The 12,265-nt window shown below is 43.7% G+C and overlaps 2 protein-coding genes across 4 annotated transcripts in view; both read right to left on the reverse strand.

Annotated features, from left to right (window-relative positions):
* Nucleotides 1–63: 63 nt before the first annotated feature.
* Nucleotides 64–3,943, reverse strand: LOC114140759 (ER membrane protein complex subunit 3). The gene is made up of 9 exons (XM_028010966.1): nt 3,799–3,943; nt 2,847–3,016; nt 2,723–2,780; nt 1,781–1,874; nt 1,599–1,703; nt 1,438–1,519; nt 1,285–1,364; nt 844–926; nt 64–769 (listed from the first exon to the last, which is right to left on the reverse strand). Exons 2-9 carry the CDS (start codon nt 2,999–3,001, stop codon nt 650–652), a joined length of 777 nt encoding a protein of 258 aa, XP_027866767.1. The 5' UTR covers nt 3,002–3,016; nt 3,799–3,943; the 3' UTR covers nt 64–649.
* Nucleotides 3,944–4,887: 944 nt separating this feature from the next.
* The window catches only part of LOC114140289 (IQ motif and SEC7 domain-containing protein 2-like), a 121,714-nt gene continuing 114,336 nt past the window's right edge, over nt 4,888–12,265 (reverse strand). For all 3 annotated transcript variants that reach the window (XM_028010063.1, XM_028010064.1, XM_028010065.1), the window contains one exon: nt 4,888–11,932. In XM_028010063.1, the coding sequence (XP_027865864.1) occupies nt 10,730–11,932 (1,203 nt within the window). In that variant the 3' untranslated portion in view covers nt 4,888–10,729. The remainder of the gene's footprint in view (nt 11,933–12,265) is intronic.

Raw genomic sequence — 12,265 nt, forward strand, 5'->3', positions numbered from 1 at the left:
TTTTAATTAAAATTCTGTTGTTTTTTTATAAATTAAGTTAAAAAATGAAATTAATCAAATTCAGACATTTAAAGTTTTTATTTTTGTTCAAAGAAAACCAAAAATATATTTTTCCAGAAATCTGAGTTAGACTGGACCAAGGTCTGGTCTCTGGGGTTAAAGGTCAGGCCCGTCTGGTGGCTTTTCCAGACCATTGTCACCATGGTAACTGGAACAGGTTCTGGGACCAGAACCATGGAGGGTCCTGCTGGTTTTTCTGTTCTGTCTCCCACACTTTTTCCTTCCACACAACTTTCCCTTTTTGAATGAATTTACAGAATTGTAGTTCCTGATGATAACAGAACCAGGCTCCAGATTTATTCCAGAAAGTGCAAAACAGAATCTGAACCGAACATTTAGAATAATCTGAAGGTTCTGTTGGGTTTTCTTCCAGAACCTCTGGGCTCCATGAAGCCGGTCCGGATCAGCGGTTCTCCGGGTTTCCTGAAGGTTCCGGTCCGTTTGTTCCCATTTTGTCAGATGTTCGGATTCTGTTTCAGACCTTCAGGAACCCCAAAGACCCGCTTATCAGAACCTCAACGGGTCACAGTGGGATATGAGTCACTGGAAGCAGAAGCGGTTCTGTCCAGAGGACCGGGTCGGGTCCGGATCAGAACCTGTCATCGGCGCTGAAGATTCCTCTAAAGTTCAGGTCTCTGGCCATGAGCTCCTCCTCCACGCTCTCCAGCGCCCACCGGTGGTTCACCACCTCCAGCGCCTCCCACTCGCTCTGAAACGGGTCAAACCGGGTCGGAGCGTTACGCAGAACCGAACCGCACCACCCGAAGCTCTGATCTGCCTCACCTTAAAAGCCTTGTTGGGGTCAGGGGGCATCGCCATGGCAGCACCTGTCATCTGGTCCTGCATGATCCGTGATTGGTCGGCAGCTGTGGAGGAAACGGGCCAATCAGAGAGCTTCATTCTAAACGCATCATCAATCAGGAAAAACTGGTTTCAGGGAAATCCATGTATGAAGAATTAACGTTTAAAACTAAATTTAAATACGTACCACTTTATAGAACATGAAAGAACAAAAATAAAACATTTAATAAATAAATTTAGGAACTAAAGACAGAAAATAAACAAACATGGAAAAGTTTTTTTTCCTTTTATCACTTTTTGCTGATTTTTCTGTCATTTTCCTGTTTCTATTTTTTCTCTCTTTAATTTTTTCCACATGCTGATATAAATTGGTTTGCTGACTGAATATTGTTCGACGCGTCCAGAACCAGAACCAGAACTCACCGTTGTCCTGGCCCAGGATCAGCGAGTACATGCTCCTCAGGCCGAACACGTTCAGGAAGTACCAGGAGGCCGAGCTCACCCTGCACACCAAACAGACGCTGAACAGAACCGGCCGGGTCGGGAAGGTCCGGTTCTGTTGGGTCGGGTTCTCACCAGGAGGCGTCCAGCGACAGCAGGTCGATTCCTCTCTGCAGCATCGGTTTGAACCGCAGCGTCAGCGGGAACGGCACCTTGGCTGGAAAACAGACGGTTCTGGTTTTGAACCTGGCCATGGGTCAGAACTGGGTCAGAACCAACAGGAGGAGGAAACTCACTGATGACGAACCCGGAGAAGGCCCAGTTGATCCATCCTCCGATCAGAATCATGGGCAGAACGTTGGTCAGGTTTCCCTTCATCATGTCCGTCAGCATGCTGGTGTCTGCAACAGAACCGGGTCAGCAGAACCGGGTCGGGTCGCAGCAACAGAGCCGGATGAGGTCCAACGGGGCGACTCACCTGTCATGGGGTTCTTAGGAACGACCTTCCTCTTGACCCTCTTGAAGAAACCGGTTTCTGCATCGTTAAAGTAATGCTTCCTCATGAAGAACGACTGAAACGGATCAGAACCGGCGGTCCGATCAGAACGGAACCGATCGGATCAGAACCAATCAGGTCAGAACCGGCGGTCCGATTAGAACAGAACCGATTGGATCAGAACCGACGATCCAATCAGAACGGAACCGATCGGATCAGAACCAATCAGGTCAGATTGGGACAGAACCGTTGTTTCAAATACAGGAAATCTTAAAAATGGATCTGAACATTTGAAACATCAGGGAGGTCAAAGGTCATGGAAGGTATGATGACATCACAGCTGGTTTGTCAGTCAGACTTGCTGCAGGAATCAAAGCCACTAAAGAGAAACTAAAGTTTCTGAGACTTCAGGCCTGGAGATTTTCCTCCGATGACAGAAGGTCGACTTTATTCTCATAACTTCAGAAATCAGCCAGAAATCTCTTCGTCTCGATTCTGTTGTAGTTTATCATCAACGTTTGCTGATTTAAATCCACATTTTACTCTTAATATTCAGTTTTTCTTCTTTTAATTTCTTTTCTTAAATAACAAAATTTCATAAGGAGTAATTAATTAAACTTTTTTCGCAGCTGTCCTGCTGAGGTAAAGTTCTGAGTTTTCCGGATCACGATCCTCCGATCCGAGGGAATAAAACGAGTTTCCTCTGAGGTCGGGTTCTGACCCGGTCGGTTCTGGTTTCACATCCTAACAGACAGAACTAAAATATTTAAACAAAAACTAATTTGTATCCCAGAGTGAATCTGTTCTGTTTCTAAAGAACTTAAACGGTATGCCTTTCACCACTAGATGGCGTCACTCGCTGAACAAAACCAGAACCAGAACCAGAGGCGGTCCAGCAGACAGGAAGTGAGGCCATCTGTTTACCTGTCGGGGGATGTACTTCCCGTTCTCCCGGAGGACGCGGCTGCGCAGCAACACCTGGCTGGAGACAGAGAGTCAGAACCAGGCGGTTCCGGTCCAAACAGAACTGGGCCGTCCGGACCCTCACCTGTCAGACACCTGCTCCAGGTCCAGCTTCCTGTCGCTGCTCAGCAGCTGGCTGACGTAATGCCGCAGGACGCCGACGAAGAAGGTGATGAAGACGATGGGCAGGACGACCCACATCCTGATGCTGGAGTCCAGCAGGAGCTCCGGGCCGGCCATCGGTTCTGACTCTCACTGAAAAAATAAAAAATAATAATAATAATAATAATTATTATTATTATTATAATCCCAGCAAAACCTAAGCTGGGTTCATTTTGTCCGGCTGCTGTGTGAAGCTTTTACTGTCATCTAAGGTCCAGAAGTTACTGAAAACTCATCAACACAGAAATAAAATCGGAAACGGACAAAAAAAATTAAACTAGAATCTTAAAAAAAAAAAGGAGTTCTGATTTTTTTTTTTATTATATCAAATGTTTTCCAGTTTCAAATTCTTTTCTTTTGGCCCCAATTTAAATCCTTAATTTAGTTGATAATTTTTATTCTCTCAACGCTGTTTGCACATGTTCAACTCTACTTTCTGAATTACCAGCTTGTTTAAATCTCCGGGTTGAGATCTGCTAGGAAACTTTCTCATCAGCCGGTTTTCTATTCATGGTTCTGTATGGTTCTGTATTCTAGAGAACATTTCCGGACTGAAAATGATTTAAATTAATATTGAAAAGTATTCGCAGGTGTAAATAATCTTTATGTTTATATGAGTTTCACTTTATAAATGAACTTGTCCACAATATTCCGCCTTATTGAGGCCAGTTCCAGTTCCAGTAATCAGAACCATTAGCAGCAGGTGACTTCAGTTCCTCCAACCTGCTAAAGTTTCAAAACAAACTCGAAGCTAAGCTAGCTAAGCTAGCTAGCCCGGCTAGCTCGCCTGCTAGCTCGGTTTAAATCAGCTCCGGTTAGAGGAGGAACTCCAGATAAACTCCGCCACCGACGAGCCTCAAACACCGAACACTCACCTCATCCACCAACTTTCTCCAGACTCCACAAACGAGCTCCGCTGCGTCTGGAATCCACATCCGGTTTAAACGGAAACGCCGTAATACAGACCTCGTCGCGTATTACGGCTACGAGGTCGCGTACAGTACTTAGCAGATAAGTACTGTACGCTAGCGCGTCCGCCATGTTGTGAGTGTCATTTTCCTTTTAGCATGCTTACTAAATCGGGTAAAAGCAGCGCTACATTTTTACGTTCAACTAAATTTGACTAATCTTTGTCATAAACAATGATATAAACCCCTTCCAGTAATGGCGATTACGGAAACAAAAATTATACGTTAGCTAAAAAAAAAACAGAACAAGTGAAGATTTCACTCTGATTTTTATGGAGACGGATGCTGCCCAAATTGGCAATAACTAAACGAAAGGCTTGATTAAATAGTTTATTTGCGAAATATTAGACCCAAAAATGAGCAATGTTCCTAACTTATTTGATTTCACTGTTTGACAATAATTATTTATTGCGTTCCATTTTGTTCATTAGTTTCACTTTTCAGTTTCCATTATTTTCTCATTTTTTCATTAATTGTATTTATCTATTTATTTTACATTGCTGTGCCTTTAAAAAAAACATACAATCTGTTTTTCTAATGTAATATTTGCTCTTTTCTCCTTTGTCCATTTATTTACAGATTTTAACTCGTTTTCTTTGCTTTTCCTTGTGACTATGTGCAAATACACAAACAAAGGATAAAACAGGAGTTAGAGCTGAAAATAAATCAATGTAAGATGAAAAAGGTTCATAAAAAAATTAAATACAGAAAACGCAAGAATAGAAAAAAAATAAACAAAAACTGAATATTAAAAAGTTAGAACATAATTGTAAACAATTAGTAAACTAATGAAACAATGAAATTTAAAACAAAAAGGAAAATTAATTAATAATGGTAATGTTACATTAATAATGTTGAAAATGATGCACAATAATTGTAAATGACTATAATTGAAGGTAATAAGAGTTGGGATTGAAATGAACTGGCTGACCGTTTCAGTTCAGTTAAAGACCATTGAGTTAAAAAACGACGACACAAACAGGAAAAGTTCCCATCCACTGAACAGATTTTTATATTTTTAGAGCAATAAATATTTCCACTTTGTTCATATTTCTGCCATTTCAAAAACAAAGTACAAGTAATATATATTTATGTACACAGCTAAAATCTTCCAAACATAATTTTTAAAATAATGTTGTCTCTGTTGGACACATATTTGACACTTTACTCGTACAATTTTACAAGGACTATTGCAGTCTCTCTTTTTGCTCTACATTATAAACAAGAACTGATTTTTCTCCATGAAGCGGTCCGCTCCAAACGGGCCGGACCCCCGTTCACCCGTCCCTGTATCGACACACACACAACCGGCCGTCTTCACGTGGAGGCAGAAGAGTCTGAGCTTCATTGGAAGCAGATCTGATCGGCTGTTTTAGTTTATTTTGAAAGTTCCCTGTCTTTCCTGCAGCGGTCAGACCGGATCTGCTTCTAGGGAATAGAAAAAATTAACTCAGGCCTTCTCTTCCCGATGAAACGCAGCCGACGGGAGCTAATGTTCATTTAACAACTTATGTACATTCATGTTTATAATACAGCTCATTCAGTGCAGATACTGGAATAAATACCACATGCAAACTGATAGTGGAGAGCAGGCCTGGGCACAAAATAAGGAATATCTCAAATAAGTGATTAAAGGAGCATTAAAAATTGTTTCTGCATGTTTCTAAACTCAATCTACTGAGAACTTTGGGTGTTTGGATTAAATAATGCTTAAAATAAAGAGATCAATCATACAGAAAATATATTTGACAAAAATTCAATCAAAATGCAGAAGCAGGGAGGAAAAATGTCCACTCAGGTGTGTGCTATCACTTAGCATTAGCTTCTGCTAAAGAGCTTTAGCATTGCTGAAGCTAACGTTTATGGTTAGTGCCTTAGCTAACTTTTTGATAGCTACCCATGCTGGTAGATATCAAGATGGTGGAGTTTAGTTCTTTAGCATTAGCTTTTGCTAAATGTCATGTTGGTATAGCACTTTAGCTTTATGGAACCAAAGTTTCTGATTAGTGCTCTAGGATAACACAACTAACGTTTTAGCTAGCAGTTTCCACCACTGATGGGCATCAACATGGTTGAATTTAGTGCTTTAGCATTAGCTTTTGATAAATACCCTGTTGCTACTGTGCATTGGTGAAAGTAATGTTTATGATTAGTTAGCCTTTTAAGGTTAGTGGGGCTAACATTTTAGTTGGTAACATTTAGCTGCTAAACAGGTTAAAGGTTGAACTTTTAACCTGGATAATTCTAGAAATACTCAACAAGTTTGGCTGTTTGGATGAGTGGAAGAAGGACGACCTCAACCTGAACACGCTGTAGGTCTGCAAAGCTGCAACGGAATGAAACCAAAGACTTCTGGAACATCTGGAGATGCTTGGAGAAAGCCAGACATGAAAAATAAAACTGTTGAGTCATAACTAAACAGACAAGCTTCTCCAAACCCTAACGAGTTGAAGGAAAGAACCATGTGAGGTTCTGGTGCTGAAGGTTCTTACAGCCACTGGATTCAGTTTTCAGCCACTGCTTCAGAACTTTGCTTTTGTTTTTGTCAAATTTGTCATATTATTTTAATCTGGATTCTGACCTGATCTCTAGAGCTGGTAGAGCCTTAAGGATTGAGAAGCTTTTCACCGAACAGAGGTCCAAATACATTTACCAATAAACACGGGTGAAGGTAGGATGGTTTCTACAGGCGGCGCCAGGATGGATCAGATCTGAAACCTAATGTTGGTTTTTGGAGGATTTGGAGTTTAGAGTTCATGCAGAAACAGGCGTGGATGTGTTGGTTTCTCCTGGACGGGAACTGGAACAGAACGAGCCGTGTTCTCTCGAGGTAGGCGTGATCCAGTGTTGAATGAAAACCTTTTTTTGTTTCGGTTGAAATGGTTTCTGCAAGGCCCCCATAAAGGAATCAGGTGTTTCTGTAGATGCCCTGTGTAGACCCAACGGTCCGGAGCTCCAAGAAGCTCAGGAGGAAGGGATTATTTCTGGTCTGGTGTTGAAGCAACTCGACAAGCATGTTAGAAACCTCTGCATGTTAGAAACCTCTGCATTACTGTTGTTGTGGTTGTAAACGTGTTAAAAGTTTAAAAAAACGGATCCTAGATCAAAAGCCAAATCAGAAATCACATTTTAAGCACATAACAAAATCAAAAATGCTAAAAAATACAAAGCAGCCCAAGGAGCACTTCATGTTATTAAAAGCTCGTCACACAACAATACTGATATCAGAAGCTTGCTCTAAAACGTCAAAGCGGTTCTTCAGATTGAAACCAATTATTAGTCCGTGAAGTGTTTCTAAAACGACTGGAGCTTTTGTTTTGGCTTGTTTCCACAGGAGAACCAGGAGAACCTTTTGGTGTTTAGAGCGCAGGGTTGTTAATTCAAGCAATTCTGAACGTCGGTTGCAGATTGATGCTGTTGGCCCCACTGAAACAAGAACACACTGTACACTTTATATCTACAGGTGGTTTCAGGTGATCGCAGAGAAACTGAAAAAATGAGTCAATGTTTGCATTTCCCAACATCCACCAGTTAAACGCGATCATACAAACCAGAGCTAAGAGGGAAGAACTTTCTTCCAGCAATCGTTAGTTTCCGACATCCAAGAACGTTGATTAAAAACAGAAAATATTCTGGAAGAAAAACACTGGGACAGTGGTTTAAAACTCAAAGTACAAAAATAACATGTAAAACAGAGTTCATTAAAGAGATTTCCACTTCATATGAGATGTTAGGACATGATTTACTCTCCAGTCCAATGAGTCGTCCTTCCAGAAGACTTTAGGTCCAAGTTTCAGGTCCTTTTTGTTTCTTTGTTGGATGATGAGGGTCACTGAAGGCTCGGTCCATTTTGTTTCTTAAAAATCCAGAAATGGCTTCGTATTTCTGTTCTGGATGAACATCGTCAACCAACGCGCAGGAAACTCAGATATGGAATTGTCTTTTATTCAGGTGGTTTGTCTCGGATGATGATCCCCGTGATTATTGATTATTGTACCATCCTTATGTCTGAAGGCACCTTATTCTCTGTTTTGAAACCAAGTGGCAGATAAAACATCACTCACCCTCAACAGAAAGTTTTATTTTACTGCTTAAAAACACAAAAGTAGTTGGTACTGGGTGGGAAATACATAAACTTGCATCTGAAACCAAAAACTCTGACCTCATTTAAGGATCTTTACTGAAAACATTGTCAGTATCCAGCATCGATATTTTACGGCCTGACCGGTCCTGTAACATATGAAGCCATAAATAAACAAAAAAAGAGACGTAGCTCCATGACGAAATGACCTCCGCCAGTTTCCCCATTAATATAAAAATCTGACTGAAACAACCTTGAACTTTTCTTACAATCTTCCTAAGTGCTTCAATAGATGCCACCTGTCCATTCTCTACCTGCTTAAGGGCGTTTCACCTCTGACCTAAAATTTACTTCAGGAAACAAGAGAAAGTCCAGCTGTCTATTTACAATTATGGAAGTTATGTCATAACTGGACTCTAACTGAGCGTTTTGGGTCACTTATTTTATAATATAATGTTTGGCTTAGAAAACCTATTAAAATAATCTCTAATCTTATGTTTTTAGTTTTCCAGACAAAAATATTTAAGGTTGATGAAAAAGATGGTGGATGCACCAAATCTGAACTTCTTCATCTGTTCTCTGACCTTTCATTGGATGTTGAAGGCAGAGTTCATCCCTGCACCGAAACCTTTGGTCCCCAACAGTGAGTAACTTTGGATAAAAGCTTCTGTTAAGTTATTTGTATATCACAAATGTTTTGTGAATTATTAAAAACAGAAAGAAACGAGAGAAAATGAAACAAAAAATGTCAAACTTTAAATTTAAAACAAAAACAAACATTTTCATGATTCAGTTAGCTAAAATGCTAATGTTAGCCTGAATGCTAACATTAGCATGGGGGGTATCAGTAGCATGTTGACCTACAATAGCATACACCATCTAATGTGCAAAGAACAGCGTGTACACTAAAATAAGCTAGAATGCTAATGTTAGCCTATGTGCTAACATTAGCCTGGGAGATATCAACATATGTTGACCGACAGTAACGTTCTCCACTCAGTGTGCAAAGAGCATGTATAAGCTAAAAAGAACTAAAATGCTGTTAGCTAACATGCTAACATTAGCATGGGAGATAACAGTATGTTGACCTACATACTGCATTTAGTGTGCAAAGAGCATTGTATACACTAAAGTGAACAAAAATGCTAATGTTAGCCTAAGTGCTACCATCAGAATGTGGGTTATCATTAGCATATTAACAAATACTGACTTTCTCAATTCAGTATGCAAAACATTAGTGCAAAAGATAAAATTAGCCAAATTAGCAACAAGAAGTGCCTGCCTCATTTGTTACCAAGTCAACCAATCAGTCTGGAACCAACAAATCTCCTGCTTCCCACCAACCAACCATCACCAACCATGGAGGATTCTCCAGTCTGGCTTGGAAACGTCTCATAATGGGACCATTAAAAACATGTCGGTGCCCCCTACTGGTGGTTTCAGACAAACAAAAACTTCTGGAAGCTGTACCCTGCTTCTGATTTTTATAAAACTTCCTTTTTTAGCTTTATTTTCCCACCCAGTTCCATTAACATTGCTGCTGCTAAAGGTACAGAAAGTTGCACTGTAAAAAATCAAAAATAAAAACATCATGTTTGTATTTCAGGTAGAGCAGCTCCACCGTCCTCATTGGCAGAAAACAACAAAAATCCCCCAGTTTGGCATCTTTCATCTTAATCTCCTTCTCTGGCAACGTTGAGTGTCACAAACACATCATGGAGCATCAAATACAAATGACAGATATTATTATTTCTGAAAATTCAAGCGTACACTTTCATATATACTGGGATATTTGAGAAATGAGGAGAGCATTCACAGATTTAGTAGAAATAAATACTCAAACTTACAGGAATAAGTGAGAAAATCTGGAAAAGTCCCATTCCAAAACAACAGTATAGCGCCCCCTGCTGGAACCCTGTAATCCACAAACACTAAAGGCTTTTAGTAGTTTTTGCAGAACAAAAACGAAGACACCTGTAGATTTGTTTCGATGGCTTATTTCAAAGGTTTTAGGAAGTTTATGAGTAGAGTCTTCACTTCGCTGGATTGGGGCTTCACATCACAACAAATCTATCCCTGCATATTGGATATTAACCATGAACACACTGATAACTGTTAGCTATTGCACAGGTCATGCATGCCTGTCTAAGACACAAACGCCACCATATTAATGCTAAACATCTCTGTTCTGCCCGTAATGGCTTGTAAATATGTCAAAATCAAAGTTAAGTGTTGGTTTTTGTGCTGAACAACATGGTGTGAAACTACTGTTATTTTTGGACACGGTACTGTCCCTTTAACTCGGAGCGTCAACTCTCATGTTACGTTTTCAGGCACTGTTCCCTTCCTAACTGGTCCCTCAACCGCTTGTCCACTACAGCCACAGAAATGTTAAAAAAGGTACTCACAACATGAGACGAACACTCTGAAGTAGCGAAGAACTACAAACATGTCCGACTGAGTCCCGGCTCACCACGCAGGGCGGTATGAAGGGGAGGTGGGGCGTCACCAGACCTAAGCGGTAGTTTTTCCCTCCGGCGCTCTACCTGCGAGGAAAGTCTATGTGGAAATAGCACAGGCTGAGCAGCTTCCTCTTTCCCGCTCTCACCGCTCTCCTCCTCATCAGGCGGCCATTTTGATACAACTGGATCTGTCCTCCCGCTCTTCTTCCCCTCCTCCCTCTTGTGCTCACTCTCAATATCGCCCCCTGGCGGCTCACTGTGGGGTTGCGCGCCACCGTCCTCGATTTCTGCGTCTTCACACGACCGTGCTGATGCGGCTGACTGGCTTCGCTTTGGGGCCGCCCCCTTGCCCCACCCCAGGGGGGAGCGGGGAGAGCGGGGCGCCCGACGGGGGAGGCAGCGGGGAGTGGGGAGGGGGGGGCGGGATGGACGACAGCGGCGGGTACTGGGGGGCGTAGGGCTGCGGCGGCGTCTGGGTGACGAGGCGCGCCGAGGGCGTCTGGGGCGGCGGAGTGGAGAAGATGAAGTGGGTGGAGCCTGTTGCGGAGGGGGAGGGGCTGAGCGGGGAGTGTGTGTGCACGGTGTGGTTGTGTGTGTGTGTGTGAGCGTGCGGGTGGGGCTGGGAGTGCGAGATGGTGAGGGGCAGCTTGGCTCCGCCCCCCGGCCGGTGGTAGTGTCCGTGCGGCGTAGTGGGCGTGACGGGAGAGTGGGGGGACAGCGGCGGTGGTGTGGTGAAGCCGGACACCATGTTGTAGCGCGGGTGGGCGGAGCCTTGCTGCAGCCTCTGATGCGGCTGGCTGTGGGGCGGGGCGCAGCTGTGCTGCAGCGGCGCGGAGAAGCGGTGCGTCAGCGCGTGGTGCTGCGGCAAGCTCTGCATGTGGTAGCGGTGGTGGTGATGGTAGGGCGGCGGCGGCGTCTGCTGCGGCGGGTGCCCACTGACTCCGCCTCCTCCACTGTTGCCGTGGCAATACTGGGCGTGCAACGCCTGGAGCTTGGACGGCCCCCCTCCCGGGCCGCCGGCCCCTCCAGCCCCGGCCGAGTCCGACTGGCCGAGGTTGGGCGAAGGGGAGGGGCATGGGGAAGGGGAGGATGGGAGGGCGATGGGCGGCGCGGGGGCGGGGTAGTGGGGGGGGGACGAAATCATCAGAGGACTCGGTGGACCCTGAGGAGGCGGTGACATCATCATCAGGGGACCAGGAACTTTGCCTCTTCGACTGCCAAAGAAGTTCCCCATTCGGCCTCCGGGGATCTGGCCGCCGCCCGCCGCCATCGCGCCGCCGGGCCCACCCCCGCCCCCGCTCGCGAGAGGAGATGTGGTGACCCCCCCTCGGTTGTGACAGAGCCCCGGCCCACCCCCCACCCCCGTACCGGGGCTCTGAGTAGGGCGGTGCGGCCGGTAGGCTGCTGGGGACGAGGGCACCATCATGGGGCTGTAGGACAGACTGGCGCCCTGCAGGGGGCGCTGCTGGTGAGGCCGCGGGCTGCTAATAATGGAACCCTGAGGACAGGAGGAGAAGAAGAACAAAATCAGATCTACATCCTGCCAAGAATCTTCATCAAACTTTCTTTAGTCCCACGGAGCTTCAGGCATTTTATTAAGAAAATGGAGTTAAAATGGCCGCCGCTGCATCTGCAGAGCAGGACAGGGAATTTATCGCATCGTTTCCGAATTTAGCCAAAACCCAGATTTACTAAAGGAATGCTTATTTCCTTTTAGTCAATAAAATGTTTATTTCCTTATTAAAAAACGACTTGAATTATTTCAAGTCTTTTGATTTATTTTTAATCTTGTATAAAAAGGTTTAAATAGTTAAAGAAAAATCTGAATTTG

This window comes from Xiphophorus couchianus, chromosome 24 (assembly GCF_001444195.1).
Source record: "Xiphophorus couchianus chromosome 24, X_couchianus-1.0, whole genome shotgun sequence".
NCBI lineage: Eukaryota > Metazoa > Chordata > Actinopteri > Cyprinodontiformes > Poeciliidae > Xiphophorus > Xiphophorus couchianus.

Coding starts and splice junctions, on each gene's coding strand:
- LOC114140759 (XM_028010966.1), bottom strand. CDS start 3,001: ATGGCCGGCCCGGAGCTCCTGCTGGACTCCAGCATCAGGATGTGGGTC. Junction 1,704..1,780: donor TCCTAAGAACCCCATGACAG/GTGAGTCGCCCC, acceptor GTTCTGTTGCAG/ACACCAGCATGCTGACGGAC. Junction 1,365..1,437: donor CTGTCGCTGGACGCCTCCTG/GTGAGAACCCGA, acceptor TTTGGTGTGCAG/GGTGAGCTCGGCCTCCTGGT.